Source organism: Cinclus cinclus, chromosome 1 (genome assembly GCF_963662255.1).
Source record: "Cinclus cinclus chromosome 1, bCinCin1.1, whole genome shotgun sequence".
Taxonomy (NCBI): Eukaryota; Metazoa; Chordata; class Aves; order Passeriformes; family Cinclidae; genus Cinclus; species Cinclus cinclus.
The window spans coordinates 76839839-76861141 of record NC_085046.1 but is presented as its reverse complement, the minus strand read 5'-3'; the positions used below and the strand labels follow the sequence as shown (position 1 = coordinate 76861141).

Here is a 21303-nt window from a genome sequence, read left to right as displayed (position 1 = left end):
TTGTGCCTTATGATCCTTTAGGAGTGCTAATCCCAATGTCCATTTTTGCTTTGGGATATCTCTGCTGGATGAGCATGTTTCTGCACGTATCTGCCTATCAGCTTTGTTGCATGTACTTCCAGGACAAACCAGATTACGAGACAGCTAGTGTGGAAATTCTCTTGAAATTCTGTTGAAATTCTGTTGGATCTTTGGGATTTCCTTGATGGACTTGTGAGGAGTTGCAAGAACACAAAAATGTTACGTGGCATCATGAAGCCCACAGATAAAATCTATTAAACTCACAAGCAAAATGTTCTAGCTTTTGAAGACTCTCTCTCTGCACCTAAGTATAAATGATATATTTGCCACATATAGAGAAGTAGTATGGACTCCAAACAAACTAAAAATTAATTTCAGAAAAATATAATAGAAAACAGAAAAGAAAATCTTTAAAAATATTACCTAAAAAAATTCTTAAAATTATTTTTAAAGTTTTAACACTTCAACTGAGGACTGAAGCAAGTACCACAATACCACTCTCTGAATTTGCATTCAGGTTCAGGCTGATGATATTTATCTCACAAATGCTATCTTACGGTAATATGTTTTTTTTCTGGGTCTTTGGTGAGGGACATGTGAAAATTGCATAGTATGGTGGTATACAATCTAAATTGACTCATGGACAATAACGTAGAGTAAGAAGGGTTCAACAAGAAAATTCTACTTTTGTTTCCTATCCACCCTATCTTTATGTTTCAATTTTATGACAGTCTGAAAAAGACAGCCTTGCTTGCAACAAGTTTGTTGTGAGCTATGGTATTATTTTTTGAGATGTCATTTGTTGATAAAGCTTGTTAATTCCTTTGAGAAAGAAGGACTGATTCCTGTGCACTTTCATTACATGTACCTGAGCTTGAGCATTGTAAATATCCTTGTCTGCTTTTGTCTTCTGCGTCAACTTAGGATAATAACCATGGCTTTTGTCACCAATCTGGATTAATAGATGTGCCGTTCCCCAGTTCACTCATGTGGATAATGTATTCATCCTATAACACTGCATTTCAGTTTCAGGACAGTGATGGTTGGGGAAGAACAGTTGCCACAAGTAAAAGTAATGAACCATTTAGCAGCTATACTGCAGTCTGCTGTAAAGTATCTTATGGTGTCTCCCTCTCCATCCCTACCCATCTGTAACAATAATCATGTGAGATAGTCTCTGGAATAGTGGCACAACCAAGGGACTATACCAGACATAATAGATACACATCAAGTTCCATACCATTCCTGACACTGGCCTTATTAATACACCTGTACCACACCTGAGTGGTAAAGATGAAGCATCTTTAGATGTTCTGGTTCCTTGGTGAGTATAGAATACAGTAGTGAAGACAAAATAACATGTTCTGGTTGTGATGAGGAATACAATAACCCATCACCATAGCAAAGAGCACATTTTATTTGAAAAATACGAATAAAAGATTTTGTCCCTTTTGTTTATTAAAAGAAAATGTAACAATTTCTATCAGTAACACTTGCATAAGGAGGTATACTTTACATTACTCTTTGTTAAAAAAAATATATATATTTTTTAGAGACTTTGGAAAAATAAGAATGGCCCAAAACTTGCAACACACTTCTAATGTTCATTAGAATGCACTGTGCCATTTATACGTACTGTAGGTACAAGGTCTTAGCACTTTATAATCCACAAAGTAGTGCTAGGTGGCATAATTTTATATCCTTCTTTGCATTCAGAATATTCCCTTTGTTACCCTTGTGTGAGCTTATGAGTTTGGTTAATTCCAGACTGGTCCAATACTTATATTTTCTAAAGGGTGATTTTAAAAATTCTTAGACCACAAACATTTCATAATTCCTTTTAAATACCAGAATTAGTACTTTCCAATTGACATTTTCTTTCAGTATTCACAATTTAAACAACTGCATCAATCAGAATTAAAAGTCAAGAATGTTTGCAGTTATTTTGGTTTTCTAAGAAGAATGCAAAAAAATAAAGTGCATAACAGAGTGAAGTTACTTTCAACTTTTACACTATTCTATGTGTATGTAACAGAAGGTAACACTGGTAAAAATTTTTTTTTTTTTTTCAACATATGAGTCGATCTAAAACCAGGTGAATTCAAGCTCTTTCTTGTCTTTAAAGTGCATTAAATTACATTTTTGACAGGTTTTAGTTTGACAATTTTGTTTCACATTTTACAATTCTTATGCTGACCATTTTTCAGATTGTTTTGATTTGTCAAGAATACAGCATACCAAGTGCCCTCACCATTACAAGAAAGAGAGTTTATTTGAAGGAATGCAACTAATTATTTCGGTAGAAATGTACTACTAGTTGAATGGTTGTAGTAGAAATCAAACTGTAAGTAGAAAAGCCCTTAAGTATCACTTTGCATGTGCCATTTTAACTTTACTCAATGTTTCCAGTTTAAGTCAAACTGGTAGTTTTCAGCATTTAGTTGTTAAGCAGCAACAGGATTACTATTTAGGCTAATAGGAAAATATTTGAGAATATGAGTACACAAAAGATCCATGAAAGCTTTAAGCATAGTCTATATAATCAGACTTTACCATAAACTGAGAAAAAGTTTCCCACAATACTTTCACTGAATATATACTTCGTTTAAATCAGCAATGCTACAAAATTATTGTGCCATCCAGTGTTAATTTTCTTCCACTTCAATCTAGGTCAACATAGAATTTTTCAAATACAATTTAAATTTGTTTTTAGGACACAAAGGACCAAAGGAAAAAACAAGGTGAGATTGAGATATTAAAACTGTAAACCTGTTATTTCTGCATTGTGAGGCCTTCTTCTGTGGCCCTGAAGATTTAATATTCTGTTGTCATGCAAACAACACGACACTGTGATGTGTATTTGAATAAAACACAGTAAGCATAGCAAGCATGCAGACATATCATGATAGAAAAGCACATTTGGTGATCACTGTGGATAGGACATACCAAACAGGACACACCGCGGCATCACAGAAGCAGTGTCTCAATAACGCTGCCGAGTTTTAAAGGATTCAGGTTTCCTGGGATATGGTGCACGTGCTGTATAGCAGCAAAGAGAGCACCAGGAATGGAAAAAGAGGATTGCTATTTCTCTGAGATATTATTAACTTAAACGGACCCTTAGCATAAGGAGTGACTATTTCCTTGTGTCACTGCTCTTCTGTTGCCTTTAAGCCTGGACGTTCTGTGATGTAAATAAATAAAAAAAAAACAATGGAACAAACACTGCCTTAAACACAGAATACAATTGCTTTTCCCTGCTTTGGTGTAGGGCCAGAGGGAATAGACATGAAGATAACTAATACTTAGTTCTCAAAACTATAATACAACAATGAATGCAATTTTCATGCAGCTGTGATACAAAATATTATGGTAGTAGTAATGCTGCAACATTTTGTTTTAAACACACTACTCATACAGTATAAAAATTTAGATGTTGGCATAAATCAAGTATGACCTAAATAAAAAGAAAATTTATCCTAATAAAATTGCACACTACTAGTTGCTTTAGTTGGGACAAAACTGAAATGTATCGTGGCTCTATCTCCTAAAAAAGACAATAAAAGATAACCATTCTCAGCTCGTGTGTAACTCTTACTGCATCTAACTACACTCTACAGTAAGAATGCCTCCTTAAAAGCTTTTCTAAAAGATTCTGTATTTCATAAAAATTATTTTAAAAATTAACACAAATTATTAAACTAATTTCAAGCCATAAGCAGAATATCTTAGGGTTCAGGTGTTTTTCGTTTTTCCCCACTAAACTTTCCTGTGGGTTCAGATTCTGAAAGCGAGAAGAAACTTTACAAATTTTAAACAAAATAGTCTACCAAAAAAAAACAAAATAAAAAAATCCCAATTCTGGAACTACAGTGCAACTAATAATTTTTAGACTGTAGAAGTTGCTTACAAAGCTACTTCCTATCTTTTCCAGAAGGCTTTTTAAACCAAAAGCAGTCAATTATATCTCAGAAAAAAACAAAACCAAAAACAAACAAACAAACAAACAAAAAACATAAAAACATTAAATTCAAAGTATTCAAAGTAAACAGAACAGAAATTTCAGTCATGTCTAGGACCTATCCAGCCACAGAGTAAAGAAAAGAAGGCTTATTTATCTAGTTCACCTGTGTGGCTCACATCAGATCAGCAATAAATATACACACTTCTTTACTAAGCTGAATGTTAGTGACACCTAAAACGCAGAGGGAGGAACCTAGTACAGAATACAAATCTGTATCACTCTGCACACCGGACCAGAGAGTAAGAAAAAAGTACACAGCTTCTAGTCTGGACAGTTTTCCAATCAAATGCATACTGGAAGAAGTCCATTTTCCTCAAGTGGAGCTAGAATTAGAAGCAGAAGACTGTTCATAGTGATCGTATTATAGGTCATCATCTCTCATGGGATATTATGAGTTCCTGGTCCTCTCACAGTATTATCACCAGAAAGTCAAAGAAAAGGTGAAACAATTCCAAACAAAGGAAACAAAAAATCAGAATCTGGTAGATGATGTGCTAAGCAGGCTGCTATGTTAAGCAGATCTGTTTAGCAGTTCTGCTGCTGCAGTGCTAAAAAAAGAAAAAAAAAATATGGATTAGGTGTTAAGCAGCCTTCTGTGTTAAGGAAAACTATAATTTCTGCAATGCTATAAAGTTACTAATGTAAGAAATCAATTTACTAATCCATAGGAACCACAGTAATAGCATATTTCCTTCACTGACTTAAAATGCTCCTGTTTCCATGATGCTTGAAATAGGGAAAAAACATCTTGTTCTGCTGAGGTGGCAATTACTCTAAGAGAAATAAATATCAGTATATAGAACTTAAAAGAAAAGAAGCACCATCATCTTATTCTCCTTGCTTCAATTTTCATTATCCCAATGTCTTGTCAGCTCTATTTTGCTTTCAGTCACATACAGAAACAGAAAAACATTATGATTAAGAAGTCTGGGTTTTAAACAGACTTTTGTAGCTTCTGGACTTAGACCAGCAAAAGATTTGAAAAGCTTCAACTCTTGACATAAGTAAAGCAAAGCACAATGAACCAAAAAAACTGCATTGTTTAATGGTGCTGCCATTGTTGCTTTTATTGAAAAAGTCTATGCTTCATCTGCTTCATTGCATAAAGAGTACTTTGGGCCTATTCCATTTAGATGAATGATGTTTCCATGAAAAGACAAAAAGAAAAAGCACAACACTGGAAACAACAGATCCTCTAGCACGCAGTAACAGAGCAGATCTGGGGATATGGGCTATAGCCGTGTTTGAGCTACAGATAATGATGCCCTCCATCTGTTAGCTGGTTATGGATGACAAGATTATGAAGGACATAATGAAATGACAGCTTCTCAATGCAACCTGCTAAGTCAATAAGATTAAATCGTCAAAGGACCATTTATTTAAAAGGACAGGTGTGGCTTATCACCTCTGTAAAGGAAACAGACTGGTAGCACTTCTCACAGATAGTAAACCTCATTGTCTACCTCACTTCGGGATCACAAGGCCTAGAGCACAGCTAGAAATGCATCACAACCACCTGCAAGAGATTTGATCCTCTGTTAGCTCTCTTCCATAAACCATGACCATAAACTTACTGCAGCTTGGAGCTGTTACGCATATTGCAATAAAAATGTCATTTCTTGGCTTTACTTCAGGTATTGTTTCAGATAAGGTACCAGAGATTTTAATAAGCAATTAAAAAAAATACACAAGGGACAATAGATTCTTTTTTCTGTATTTTCCAAAATTTGACTTTCTTCCAATTGGAGAACCCAGTTTCAAATATGAAAAGGGCACTTGTTCTACAGTAACTGCATACAATTTAGTTCCAAGTACTGTATTCACTTTTTTTGTTACCATTGCTGCCATTATCTGTCCAGTTGTTTAGGAACTTCTCTGTTCTGGGAATTACAACTAAGTTGTTCTTTCTGGTTCTATTTCCCCATAGAGTTCAGCTAATTTCTTAAACTCAGGTCCCCAGTCTCCAAGGTAGTTATAATCCTGGTCAGAGTGTGTCGTTGCTGAATCCAAAGAGCTGATAGACCCAGCTTCTGATCTATGACCCTCATAGGCATATGTCTGCAGGGAGTCATACGGGGGCACACTGGGGTCTAGATCAGCCTCTGCCAGTCTTTGTTTAATGAACTCCTGGACATCTATGCTGTCAAGGCTTGAGGAGGGATGATGCCTGGACAGAGGCTCTACTTCAGGACGAACGTCCCTCCGGTATTTTAGCTCTTCAGCAGCAGATGGATTCCGCAGTGCTGTGATGTCAAATGCTTCTGTGTCTTCCTCTCCACCACCTTCATCATCATATGTCACAACATTTTCCCGGACATCTTCTTCTGAAATAATCAAAGGCTCCTTCTTGCTACGTCTTAGGGTGATGAAAAGGACCACAATTGCTAAAGAGAAAACTGCAGATATTAGAGTAGGTTTAAAGTTTTCATCTGAATATGTTTCAGAAATAGCAGACACTAAGTCAAAAATACAGGCGGTAATATTTTCAGGCCAGTATTTTCAGTACTGGTATTTGGGATCATCTGTTACTTAGTTTATTTGGGATCTCATAAAGGAGATAAATGAAGACAACATTCTTTCAGGTAAATGAAAAATGAGTAACAAAAGTTGGCATTTTTCAGAAGAATAATCCAGGGCTTTTAGTGCTTCATTAAAACCAATGTTTAGCATATAAATTGAATTAATATGTAAAAGGTTTAGCTTTTTTCTTATGAATATTCAATTTTGTGTAATAAAATTACAAGATAAATGTACAACTATATGTTTTAAAACAGGCTTCTGACAAGAAAATACTGAAGTAAGCTATAAGGAAAGTAGGTCTTAGAAAATGTAGTCTAGAAAAAAAGTCCTCAAACTATCCTCTTGCTTAAACTGCAATTACTATTATTTCTTGCCATCTCTGTAAGGATACAGAAAGTCACATGAGTAGTACAGAGTCATGTATGCAGCAAGTTGTGTCTCTGACAGGAAAAAAGCAAAAATCAAAAACAACCACTGTATTAACTAATGGGAAATACTGGAATTGGCCTGGGAAAATAAAAAACCTAAAAAGAGTGAAGAGGAAATGCATTTGCAGTGGCGCTAATCTTATGAGTCTGCTTATAGTCTCCTATGTGCCTTGTCCCCTGTGGATTATGTTGTGCATTGGTATCAGTTTATTCCACAAAGTTAATTAAGAAATGGCTTTTTTATAGTGCTAATGATACTTCTTACAGCATAATGAATTTCAAAAAGCTTTGCCCCTCTTTTTTTCTGTAATTTTTCACACTGTTCAAGACATGGAATTATAGTCAGTCTCTTTTCGAAATCTTTCCAAATTACAGAAAAAAATATCTGCGGTGCTATTACTTGATAACCGCTGAAAAAAACAATTCTACTGGATTCCAGATATACACAAATGTACTTTAAAGACATTTTTCCCTATTAACTTTAGCTAAACCTTTCCCCTCTAATCACAGCTATGTGTTTCTAATTGCCTCCTACTACCAGGAAAGCACTGGTTCAAAAGCATACCACATTGAAACCTTGTGCCCTGTCAGATTCCAAGAGGCACTGGAGGGATGGCATTACTTAGTACTGCAAACAGCTTACCAAGAAGAATGACAATGCAGAGCAGGATCGCGATTAAAGCTCCTGTGCTCAAGCCAGCCGAGGAGAGGAAAGCTTCAGTGTGGCAAGTTCTCACTCTTCCATCTCTCTCACAGGCACACACCCGGATGGTGAGCGTGCTGCTGCTGCTGAGAGGGGGCACACCACCATCAGAAATCAAAACTGGGAGGTAATAGATATCTTGAGTGGTTCGGCTGTATCTCCTTCGTCTTGTCAGAATACTGGCTGTATTATCTACAATATCAAAACCAGAATAACATTTCAGTGAAGTAAAAAGTAAATAATAAAAAAAAAAGTGATCTACTGTTGGTTTCTCATCAAATGGAAGCATGTGGAATCTTAAAACTAGCCAGTCCTAATCTGTGAAAATGCACAATCTAGAATTAAAATTTGTCAGGAAGCCTTTCTGGCCAACAGAGGAAAAAGGGGAGGAGATGGAAAGTAACTAACATTATATAAACAAGAGCATTTACAAACTCTTGTGTTTTTATTGGAGTCTAAGTGAATTTTGAAAAACATTTTGTTTGTCACAATTTACGAGTGTTTTCATCCCTTGTTATGCTGCTGGTAGCAGATGGACTCTTGTCAATTGGGATACCTGGAATTATGAGGATATCTACTGTGAAATTTTTACACAGCACAAAATCCTCTTGACTCTCAGAAGAATATTAAAATTGCTTTAGTAAAAGCTAAAATAAGACTTTGATGTTTTAGTGTATGAAAAAAGTTTTAAAGTTTAAGTGAGTCTTCAGAAAACATCGGAAAGGATAGCGACCAAAGATGTGTTTTGGAGAGGTCTGGAGGAAGAGGGAAGGCAAAGGAAAGGAAAAAGAGTGGATATTACATGTTCTAAACTAGTAGAGTTTAAAGATAAACAGGAAAGGGGACATAGTTACATAAGACTGTGTCACCCTTCCATTACCTATGGGTCCATCTGGCATAGACAGACAAGAAAAATCTACTGCTTATTACACACTCATTGCAAGAGCATTTGTAGGCACTAAGGAGGGTAAGAAGTTGCCACACATATCCCTTTTAGACCAAGAAATTAAGAGGCATAAAGAGAATGCAGGGGAAGAAATGCCACAACAATGTATAGCTATAGCTAATATTCATATGTGCAAAATTTATTTTCAGTTTGTTGTCACCACTATGAAACTACTATCCTCTGAATAAAAGTCCAAGATAAAACAAAAAACAAACAAACAAAAAAACCCCCCAAAACAAAACAAAAAAAATTGGAGACAGTGAGAATTTGAAACAAAAGCAGTTATGGAGAGAGAGAGATGGGAACTGATAAATTGAAAGAGACATTAGAAGAAAAGAGCTTTCTTCTTGTATTGCTTGTCACAGTCTCCAAACTGTAGGGTTATGAAATTGGACTTTTTTAGCAAACAACAGAAGGGTGATAAGTACTAAATACATCTGCAAGGTTTCTCTTCCTATTACAAACAAACAAGAAATTTTCTTATTTTTCCTTACCACTGTAGCTACTGTATTAAATGGCTTTATCATGACCTATGGAAAAATGAAATCCATGTCACTTTGTGAAAATCTAGTGTAACAACATAGCCAGCGTGGCATGTATTTGCCCATTGGACTGATGCACGCACATTTGAGTGAAAGACTTTTGTTTAAACTGGATAGAAGATCTGTTTCAGATGATTATTCTTCTTGCTATACTCTCTATCAAGCTCTGTGCAAATTTTTAAAACATTCATTTTAACCCACTTTTGTCAACATTTTATTTTGCATACCATCTGAGTGATATTTAGAAAAACTTGTAATAACATCCCACATCAGCATATCACAAGATAATATATTTGGTAGCAGGTTTCACACAAGAAATGCATATATGAGCTGAGAAATGATACCATTGCTGTGAAGCCAAGAACTGAGCACTGAAGTCCTTTAGCTTTACCTCCTCACATAAGCAACACCCACAGCATCCCTCCATACCTCTCCATACTCCCCTTCATTTTGGAAATATTGAATATCCAGCATGGTGAGTTTGTTATAAATTCATTAAGTGCTGTTCTTTTCACTTGGAGAGGGCACAATATTAGATTATTTATTTATTTATTTATTTACTTGTTTATTTGCTGTAAGTCTTGGAGTCCTGCTTCTACAAGTTTACTTCTAGGAGGTTATGTTTTGATGACTGATGAAGCCAGACACTTATTATGCTGTTTATATTCATTCAAGTTACAGAACCTTACTGGAACCAGAATGAGGTGAACAGATAAATCTTTAATCTGTAAAAATTGTGACAGAATGTAAGAACATCATGTTGTGGAAATCATGCTTACATAAAGAATATAAAATGTCCATGATATAACATACTTTGCAAAACTATTCGTTATACATACATCCTGCTCCCAAAATATTTTGTATTTGGTTGTTCTGGGCCAGCTAGGACTCTTGCATAACAGCCAAGCACAGTCACTGTTATTAACGCACACCAGTGCCCCTTCTCAGGCACTATGGACAGGAGTGCACCACGTTTGTCTCCTGCCTCAGCATTATTTCATCAGTCTACACATCCTTAAACCTCCCTAAATAGCCTCATGCATGCACCATGACACACTGTGGTGTGTAAATTCCTTTTGCAATATGACAGCAGTATGCTGTTGAGCTGCAATACAAATTTCACATAATTTTGTAAATTCAAAAGAGAAAAAACCCCTTGATACTGAAATCATGGTTCTGTTGGATTCTACACAGAGTCGAGAGGAGGTACAAGGGTGAGTGCTGTGCTTGTTGCCTTGTGACATAAATTTTAAAAAAGGGTGAATGATCCAGTGCACTGGTCCTGGAGCAGATGAAAATTCTGGCTGACAACAAAAGCATCACAGACTAAATGTAATGAAGAAAAACTGAGGACTCCTGATCAAGGATTTTGCAGCAATGATAGAATTTTAGTACAGAGACTGTTAGAAAATATGTAAAGGAAAGGATATCGAGATGTGAGAATGTATGCTATGAGTGTAAGTGTGGACAGATGGGAGAAAAATTGTAAGGAAGAAAAATATTAAAGCTAAGAGAAAAAAGAAAAGAAGAAAAAAAAGAAGAAATGGGGAAATTATACAATTCAATGTTACAGAGAAAAAACGTGAAGAAAACTATAATTAAACCATGCTTCTCTGGGAGGAAGACCTAGTCAAAGAACTGGTATTTTTATACTGTACAGAATAAATGCATATCAAAAATAGACATTTTTTTCTTTCAATGTCGTATTTGTTCATTCAATATTAAAATGCTTTTCCTGCACTGTTGACACTATATTAATTGTATGATACAATGAAATACTAGTAAAAGACACACTTAAAGGAAATAAGGAAAACAGTAGAAGATTTTAATTTCAAAGAATTGCCATGATGAATTTTTGTTGTTGTATTCTCTTGAGTAGTAAGTAGATTTATGTAGAAACAGATGTTACATGACATACCCAGAAGTTTCTGTAATACCATTCCCTGTGATAAGCATTCTCAAAGAAACAGTGTAAAGCTTTTCCTTCAATGAAATTTCACAAATTTTAAGTATGACCTTTCAGACACCGGCTTGGAAGTTTTCTGTTCCTGATACCATCAAACGTGTGAGTTCTCATTATTACTCTATCACAGATTTAGATATGGTAACCTAGTGCATCGTGTTTACATATAAGTAAAATACTGGAAAGTATCTGAACTCTCACATACTATTTTTTGCATTAAATTTCTTAAAATACTTTAAAAATCAGATGTCTCTGATTTTTTTTCAAAAAAAGGAAACTGTCTGGTTTTCCAAAGGTCACTGAGAATCAAGCAAAGCAGAAAATTATCAAAGCCAATAATATTGCCATAACACAGAAATTATGTCTCTGATGCTCTAGTAGGAGCTCTGTTCTTGAGGACAATCATATCCAAAGGTATGCCAAAAAAAATGAATGGATAGAAAACAAGTTTAGCCAAACGGCAATATTGACTGCATCTTGACAACTATTGTGGTGTTCTGAGCTTTCAAATTTTAAATGGTTTTGTTCCTTATCAAAAACCATTATAGGAACACGTTGAGAGAAAAGCTAGAAAGACAGCAACTTTTAAGAGCTTTGCACAGAGAAAAAAAAAATCTCACAATCTTTAAAAGCTATAGAAAGCCAAGCATAAAGTCTGACACTGATGATCTAGAAAAGAGTTTATTGAAAAGGGGGGGAAATTATATCAATAGTACTAGTTTGAAAGGGAGCCAGGGGCTTATGTAGTGAGAAATTTATTTGATATCTGAAAAACAGACACAGCAATTAGTCAAGGAAGGGAAGTGCATAGGATAGCAGCAACAGCAATAAGATGATGAGAGCTGCAGATCTCATTCTTCTAGGCCTGGAAGGAAAGACTTTTTTTATCTCAATGGATGTAAATGGTGAACTTCACCCCTAAGGAGTATAAGAACCAGAACTAACTGGAGGTTACAGAAATGACTGCTAAGGAAAATTAACAACTCCCACACAGGGAAAGAAATATTTATCTGATACCTCCTGTTGCACATTTCTCCATTTAACAATCTGAACTTTCTGATGATCTAAACTTGCTCATGTTTGGGCTGTTCTTTGTAAATATGTCAATTAGAAGTTAAGATTAATCTTAAGTGAGTTTGAGGTTACCTATGGGAAAGGCTGAATGGCTGTAACACAGCAACTCTTCACACTCTGAAGATGTCATAGTTTACTAAGCAGGCTCTACACTGTATACAAGGCTGTTACCACAGTCTTTTTTCATCATCTCTGCCTTTTTACATTGAGCTTCTGTGCTAAATAAAGAAAGGAGGGCACAGAAGAATCAAGGAAGAAGAAATACAGTAGTAACGCCATGGAAGATGACTGCTGGAACACATCAGAACATGCTAATTTATTATTCACAATTTGAGAATTCCTTTGACACATTATGCATTAAAAGCAGAAACAAGAGAAATGGAAGTAGCACAAAAAAAAAAGTTAAATCCTGTTTATATCTTAAGGCATGTTTCAATTTCCAGTTCTGCTTGTATCAGCAGTTCAACTACTATAAATTTTCTGAGAAGTCATAAACTAATTAAGTCCAAAGAAGCTATATTGGAATTATTTGCATTTCTTACATTTCTAAAGTTGGAGCTGTTAATTTGTTTATGTGAACTATGTGATAAGCATTTCTGTTTCATTTCTTTATTGATAACTCTTGTAAACATTTTTTTCTTTTTTTTTGCTGGCTTCAAAGCTATTGCCAATGGGAGAAAAGCTATTATAAATTTCTAGTTCAGTGGGTAGCAAAAACAAAAATTAACATAGAACACATTTTTGGCCTGAAATACAGTTATTTGCTAATGGTTGGTTTTTGAATCACGAACAAGTTGCAGTCCAGAAAAGAAATGCAAGATCCTCTACACTATGCACTGAACAAACTTTATGATCAATCTTACAGCCAACTTTTTTAAATCAAAAAAAATTTCAAAGACACTCAGAGGCTTTCAGAGGCCTGAAGAAGGAAAATATCTTCTGTCTACAGTAGCTGGACCTCGTTTTCTGTTATACTCATGGTAGAATTTATTTTTAACTTCCATATGTTGATTCTGTGATAGTACCTACTAGGACATTCAATTCATCTACAGTAACAGTACTTCTGTGGACTGTACTTACAGTCACTATGCGTGGTGTTAATTTTTCACTTTCTCAGATATCATTTCTCTCCAGTTACAACTTGTCTTTTTTGCAGGATGATATTTTCCAGAAGGTCAACAGTAACTCACAGTACGACATAATCAGAACAAGCACAACTCTGTGACATAAATGGAAGTGGGAATTACGTGTGTGTTTTCCCCTTGTGATGGGTTTCAAAGTGGGGGCTTCAACCATTTTAAATGCCACTTTAGATATTCTAAAACAACTAAGAGGTGGTCTGGTATCTGGCATACTCATTTGCAGCTTGAAAGCTCTGAAGTGAATTCACAGACATATTTTCCAATATGGTAGGAAATAAGAAGGGCAGAGGGATAATGAGAAGGTTCTGTAAGAAATTCACCCTGAGATAGGATCAATTACTCTCTGGAGGTTGTTCTCTTTCTAAATAGAAGCAATGATAAGTAAAATTGATTTTTTTACTATTTTTTTTTTATCTGGGAAGAGGGTTAATATCGCAGTCATGGGTGGATGAATACATTAAAAATTCATTTTATACAGATGCCATTGAATTCATTGTTGTCTAGATTTTATAGAAAAACACACCTCCACTTCTGTGGGTGTTAATGGATCTTCTGACATAAAATTAAGAAAATGGAATCCCCAGAATTATAGTATCAGAAAAATGGCATAACTTTATTCCAATTCCTGATTATTCTCCATCATTGGGCAATAATCAAAGGGTCAGATCTTTGAAATAAGTGGGCAGAGGGGAAAAAAAAAATTGCAAATACTTTTGTGATATGAAACCTTTGTCCTGAAGAAATAAAAGAAGAGGAGAACAAATGCTAAGCATCCTCTAGGGATTTGTTCTTCATTGAAAGTGAGCTAAGATTAGTCTGCTATCAGAAGTCAGTAATCTCAATTCATTGAAGTAAGAGAATGCATAGATCTTACTGGCAGTGTTGGGTGAATGTGTCATTATATGCATCATTATCTGTCCATTATCAAACCCTTACTGTCCAGGAAATTTACAATACCACTGAACATCTGTGGTAAACTGTATATGGTGTGTTAAAAAATAGCATCAGCAAAACAGTGCTTTACAGTGCAGAAATTGCTTAAATGTTCAAAGTGAACTGTTCTCTGAGGGTTCAACCATTTTTCATCTCTTAAAACATACTATGAAAGTTCTGAAAGAGAAGTGTGTCCACATATTAATGCTTGCAAATATGATAATAATGACATGTTCAAATGCATTTTCATCAAACTAAAAAACTTTGACAAATATATCCACAGATTTTTAAGCAACTGGAAAAACATGTTATTTTTAGGGAAAGGAAAAAAAAGAACAAGTCTAGAATTCAATACATAGAAACAGATCTATTGGGAAGAATTTCTATCACCCTTATTCTAATTTCCAAACAAAAGATGGTTTGAACTCCATATTGTCCTGGGATGTTTTTAATGGGATATGCAAAAGTAGATATTTCTGATTAGGAAAAAATTGTAAGTTCGTGATATCAAAAAAAAGGATTATCTAGGACAATATCCTAAAAAAGAGAGCGAGGAGAACACAGACAATGATAAAATGAGTTACATAGAATCTGATCTACAATACAAAACACAGAGGAAAAAGTACTTGGCTTCTCAGGTTTTAATAGAAATTGTAAAAATTTTCTAGACAGAATGGATTGAAAACTACCCTATTTTGATGAAAAGACCTTCATAAGTACAATTCTCCAACAAAAAAGAAGGGCTTCTTCTCTTCTTTAGATTCTTTAAAGCTGCAGAAAATTATTAAAACTTAATGCATTTTCTTTGTATAACTAGGAATTTCTCTCCCAGGTCTTGTTCTGCCCAGCTTACATGAGCACAGATACTGCATCATTTTGCTGTCTGTCCTCTTGTTCATACTTCTAAGCCTTTACTCTCTCTGAACAGCACTTTTAAAGAATGTAATACAACTTAAATAGCAACAAAGAATCTTTTGCACATTAAGAAAATAGTGCAGAAAAACTATCACATTCTGGTTTTTTTTTTCTTTCTTTCAAATGAAAATTGTAGTACAAACAGATTACAGAAGGGGATCCAAGGAACTCTTAATTTTGCTGGATGTTGTATTTGGTAAAGACCTGTGACTATCCTGATCTAGATTTACCTCAGGGTTTTAAGTCCTGCATTACGAGAGTGAATATACCACAAATGGAGATTTAAAACTGGGGTGATTTTAATTTAGAAAATTCACAATTTCAGGTCCAAGAGATGAAAGTTTAACTGGTCAAATGATCAGTTATATGGACTGAGACTTTAATACCTATTTAGTTTGTTGAAGCCATAGAATATTACTGAGCTGAAATGTATGCATTCTGGGACTGTATATTGCTGCAATATATGCAGGTAGATAGGAACTAGAGAATCTTATGCTTGTACAAGCCCTAGATTTCAGTCAAAGTGAATAGATATAAGCAAAAACATTTTAAGATACAGTGCACAGCTAATAAATGCACTGATAATAAATAAATAGGGCTACCTTCATGCAAAAGTCCATTTGGGGTCTAAGAACAAAACTCTGTTGTTTTGGGTTATGAAAACAAGGAGAAAAAATATCTGCTGATATTTTTAATGAAATTGAACACTGTTCCTGAAGAAGTAAAGGGAGAGGATGACTGAATTAAAAGGTGACTGCAAGAGAAATATAGTTTTGTGGAGACAGATATGGCTACTACTGACTACCATTTTCTATGTGAAATCAAGAATTTAGGCTCTATCATTCTGTGAAACATTACAAAAAATTCTCTTTAGGCAATTTTTGTAGTATTTTTTCTTTAAAAACTTAACAATCAAACAAATCAAACCCTCCCAGAATGCCAGCCTGTATAGAATTTGGAAAGCCAGAGGTAAAAATAGCAACTGTCTTCTGTTCAGAGTATTCTGATTATTTTTAATGCCTGATGCTTGAAAACATGGATTTTCAAAAGTGCAAACTTGTCACAGATATAAGAGAAGTCTTTTCTGCCTACCTTCTCTCTGCTATTTCCTAGAACAAAAAGCAACAGAAAATCTGTTTCTGAATAGAAGTAGATGAGAAATATTAAAATGGTAAATTAATTAAAATTAATTAAAATTAAAATTAAAATGCTAAATAGCTACATATTGTGCATGTACTTCATTAGTGTTTCACTAATATTTTATGTATAGATTGTGCCACAAAGGAAAGGTCCTAATAAAGGACATTGTATTGTCCTAATAAAGGACAATAGATTCAAAGTGTTTTGTACCAGGCAAAATCATAACTCCGTTTGCTTTTAAGACAAATTTCTTGTTATGGTTTGAGTTAAGCAGTGTTTTTTTAATTATATGGCCAGTTTGGAAGTTGCATTTTTGGAGTCTCTGTGTGAGAAGTTTTATGCAAGATGCTGTAGGAAGTGCATAATTTTGTTCTTCCTTAGATGAAATAAAAACATAATGCACAATAGGGTTTTACCTTAAAAAACACCCTTTTCAGTTCCTTCCTCTACTTCTCCCCATAAAATCCAAGTAGTCCAAACACTGCTTTCAGCTGTTGATTGCTGAGTCATTGCTCACTGATCTTGGGGAAATTAAAAAGCAAAGCAGCATGTGCTTCTATCCAAAGTTGAATATTTCTATCCAAAACATGAACATGACACTGCTGCATCAAATGTTTGTTAGAAGTTTATGCCCTCTTATAAATCTGTGTAGTTAAATAGCTTATGTAGCAATGAACACACATAATACAGATCCAGCTTTAAATATATTTAAAACCATAAAATATCTACTTTGTCATGAACCACAATTTTAGTAGAGCTATTAAAAACTTCTTGATATAAATATCTTGTATTGAAATGGACATGCACATGGTCTTTCACATAACATCACAGTCTAATGCTCAGTAAGTTTATTGGAAACACAGACTAAAATACAGAAATATATAAGGCACCCCTCCTTCATTCAGAAACAACAGTATGGCTTTTTCTATAATGTTCCATCACAATCGGAGTGGGATTGATATATTAATCTGGGAAAGTGCTGGAGTTTCACTTAGGAAATATTTTGATATATGAATTAGCCTTTCAATATTTATGATTATTTATTAATATATATATATATATATATATATAGATCTCATTTGGAACTTGAATATTAAATCCATTTATGTATTCCAAGTAACTAGCATGATTTTTTTTCTGCTGTAAATATGGTTAAACACTGGAAGAGATTCTTTAGGAAGATTATACAATCTCCTACCCTGATCGATTTTACAAACAGATAAAAAAGTCAGTGCAGAATTGTTTCAATATCGCTGTATGCACCTAATATACCAATGATGGAGTTAATGCATTACAGAGGACCAGTGATCTTTAAAATCTCAGAATGTATTCCACAGCAATACTACAAATACATAACTCTACAATAAAGCAAATCCCACACACTTCCACACAGGAAAACAAAGAAAGCTCCACAATACACACATACACAAAATCTCAAGAGGAAAATTTAGAAAAACACTTAAGATATACTCTTATTTTCATCAGGTTGCAAAGTGGAGACCACAATGGTACACTTGATCAAGAGCAAGGCTGATTTTGGTTTGGGTTGTGGAAAGATTAGACATTTTTTTCACTCAAGAAATGTTCAGAAACACTTGTTAGGGAGACTCTGAGAGCTGTTTTCCTTATGAGGCTATCTGTTATGAATTTCTGATTGTAATGTTTAGACACACTTTCTTGGGAATGGCGTCAAGCAATAGACTACCATCCAGGAACCACAGGAGGACCTGCTCTTGATGACAAATCTTTAAAACTAAGCATGAATTCCAATTTTTGCATCCCTTAATTTATTTTTTCACCTTTAAGCAATAATTTGCAATAACCTCGACAATACCAAATCAGTGCTATTTCACCTAAAAGTAGGCAAAGTTCCATATTTTTCATTAATCCACTCTTCAAAAAAATTCCTGAAAATATGAAGTGAAAAATGCTAAAATAAAGTGGAATATAAATCCAAAATGCAATTCATAGTTTGAAATATGTTGTGTACACATGGCCTTGATATCCAACAGCTCAGTCATGACATATTACAGTTTTCTGATTCTGTCAGGAAATGCATAGAAATTGTTCTGTTCACCCTAGACAAAACAAATCAATTTTTTTGAGATTTATGTATTTGATTTACCTTCATTGTTCCTTAGAGTGAAGTTTGGATTCAAAGAAAGCCCTTCATCAAGAGAAAAATGGAATCTTGCACCATTTGCAGAGTTATCTTTGTCAGTAGCAGTGATAGTCTGAATTACCTGAAACAAAAAATTGACAGTGAATGTGTTGAAATTTGAACTTGACTCATATAGTACCCGACCTCAGCAGGATGCTCAAGTTTACCTTATTTTAATTTTCTACTTGACTGCTGCTGAATTCAACAGATGAAATGACTGGGTCATTAACTCGATTTCTCTAGCAGGAAATATTTTAGGAACCACACTTCAGAGCCAAGTAAAAGCATCTAAAGGATCCATACTTTCTGATGTTTTGATATGGTCAGGACCTGGTATAGAGATTATCACCATCTGCATTGTATCCTGCCGACTTCCTGAACTGTGATTTTAGCTAAATATCTGTTTTTATGGAGCCAAAAAACAGGCTGAACTGGGGTGGTCTATGTGACATGTCATCTGCCTGCTCTCCTAATAATTAAATGTACTTCAGTATTGGTAAGGAAAAACAATTAACTAAAATATTTCTGTTAACCATACTTCTGCTAAAAAATTCCTGTTAAGAATCAGTTTTAAATTGCCAGAGAACAGGAAGAACAGCAGCCACTCCTTTAGTTTAGTTTAGCTGTTTAAACAGCTTTAGTTTAGTTTCCCCAAAAAGCATCAGAACTGGATGTAGCCAGAACCATGCCTGAGAGAGGTATTTTTGAAAGGTAGGACCTTTGCCTTTGAAAGCCCTTGTGGTTTTTAAATTTACTTTCAACTAAAATTGATCTAAGCTCTTGGAATGTGGGACCAAACAGTATTTCTACCTCTGCTTTCATTTTCATGCTGGGTCTTGAAACTCAAGTGCTAAAGTGGAATCCAATAAAAGTTGTTCCTGTGATATAGGCAGTGAAGCCCACACAGACTGCTGCACAGAGCTGATAGATATCCTGAGGGAAACATAAAAGGGGGAGGGAAAATGTTCTTTTCATAAGAATTTTCCTGTTCAGTGTTCAGCTGCAGTCTGTCTGGACTGAACCTGAAACATAAACAGTACAGACTCCAGTGCCTTGGTCTGCTTTAAAACTGAATGACAGCACAAGAGTTCTCTACCCCCCATTCATATAAGAGAAGTGAAACAAATATATTTTTTAAACCACGTTCTGGTTTGGGCTGGGGTAGAGTCAATTTTCTTCACAGTAGCTGGTATGAGGCTGTCTTTTTGATTTGTGCTGGAAAAAATGTTGGTAAACACAGAGATGTTTCTGTCATTGCTGAGCAGGGCTTGCACAGTGTCAAAGTATTTTCTGTTTCTTGTACCACCCCACTAGTGAGGGGCTGGGGGTGCAGGAAAAATTGTGACGGGACATAGCCAAGACAGTTGACCCCAGCTGACCAAAAGGATTTTCCAAACTGGAAAGAAGGGAGAAACTGGGGGAAGAAGGAAGGAGATCTTTGGAGTGATGGTGTTTCTCTGCCAAAGTCAGCATTGCTACATGTGATGTGGCTCTGCTCTCCTGGATATGGCTGAACACCTGCCTGCCCATGGGAAGTAGTGATTTCCTTGCTTTTCTTTGTTTGCATGTGCAGCTTTGACTATACCTATCACACCGTCTTTATCTCTACCCACAAGCTCTCTCACTTTTACTTTCCTGATTCTCTTCCTCATCCCACTGGGGAAGTAAGCACTGATGGGGGAGTAAGCAAATGGCTGTGTGGGGATGAATTTCCAGCTGGAGTTAAACCATGACACCTCCATAGCGTATAATGTTTATTCCATTTACTATACACATAAAATACATTGCATTGACTATACACATCTGAGACAATTAACAGTACTTATGATGGTTGCCAATGGTATTTTACTAGATTGTCATAATAATTTTTGCTGAAGTGGAGCAGAGTAAGATCAATCTGAAAAAATCCGAAATATCTATAATCATGCATATGACTTTTACCAAAGTCATGGCAGTTCTGGTTGAAAATTTTGGCAAAAGTTAATTTTCCACTACTGAATTTCCCAAAGGTTAGTGAACAAAGGTTAGTTAAACAACTTAGTGAAACTACCATGTAAAACCAGAAAGATAGGATTTTCTTAGCTATATATATATATTTAGTTCATAATGTTGAAATGGTATTTGGCACAGCAAGGCAAAATAAAAGGGGTGATAGAAGAATATGTTCCAAAGCATCAATTTATGTTATTATTCAAATACTAAAAATGCCATTAAATACCATACACATCTATAAAAACTTGGGGTAAGACTATAAGAAAAAGATAGTATTTTATTAATTTTTTTTTTTTGATCCTCAGTGTTGTTTCTCAGTGAAATAGAAATCAATTTGCCATGCAGCTTCAGCTTTTATTTGACAGTATGTGGATAAATTTTCATCCTGTTGCACTATGCTACATAAAACATTCAGTGACATTTTACAGAATGCTGCTTCAAGAATATGCCATTCTGCAACAAAAATAACCTTGATCAAGGCCTCAGTGACACATGACTAGTGCAAATATTATTTGGTTTTGAAACTAACTTTATAACTCAAAATATGCTGTCCATATTCCCTGATTTCACACGTGTAAATTCAAGTATTCCCTGAATTCATGAATGTATATAAAAAGTATAGCACCTCATGGTATAAAAGTTATGCTTTTTCTCATAGAAAATAAATATTGTATTTTTGCTTGGATAGGTCAAAGCATTTTTAGAGACCTGTTTTGTTTTTAAACAGTAAGTTCACACATTTTTAGAAAAGAGTCTAAGACATTCATTCAGCAGTGAGAAACAAATGTATCTATCATCT

The 21303-nt window shown here is 34.9% G+C and overlaps 1 protein-coding gene across 4 annotated transcripts in view; it reads right to left on the bottom strand.

Moving 5' to 3' along the window:
* Window positions 1-5938: 5938 nt before the first annotated feature.
* CDH18 (cadherin 18) overlaps window positions 5939-21303 on the bottom strand; it is a 156218-nt gene continuing 140853 nt past the window's right edge. For 2 of the 4 annotated variants that reach the window (XM_062499608.1, XM_062499650.1), the window contains 3 exons: window positions 18477-18594; window positions 7637-7888; window positions 5939-6429 (listed from right to left, as the gene is read on the bottom strand). In XM_062499608.1, coding sequence (XP_062355592.1) covers window positions 5939-6429; window positions 7637-7888; window positions 18477-18594 — 861 coding nt within the window. Of the gene's footprint in view, window positions 6442-7636; window positions 7889-18476; window positions 18595-21303 lie in introns of all 4 variants that reach the window. The other 2 variants (XM_062499513.1, XM_062499428.1) reach the window with 2 other exon arrangements.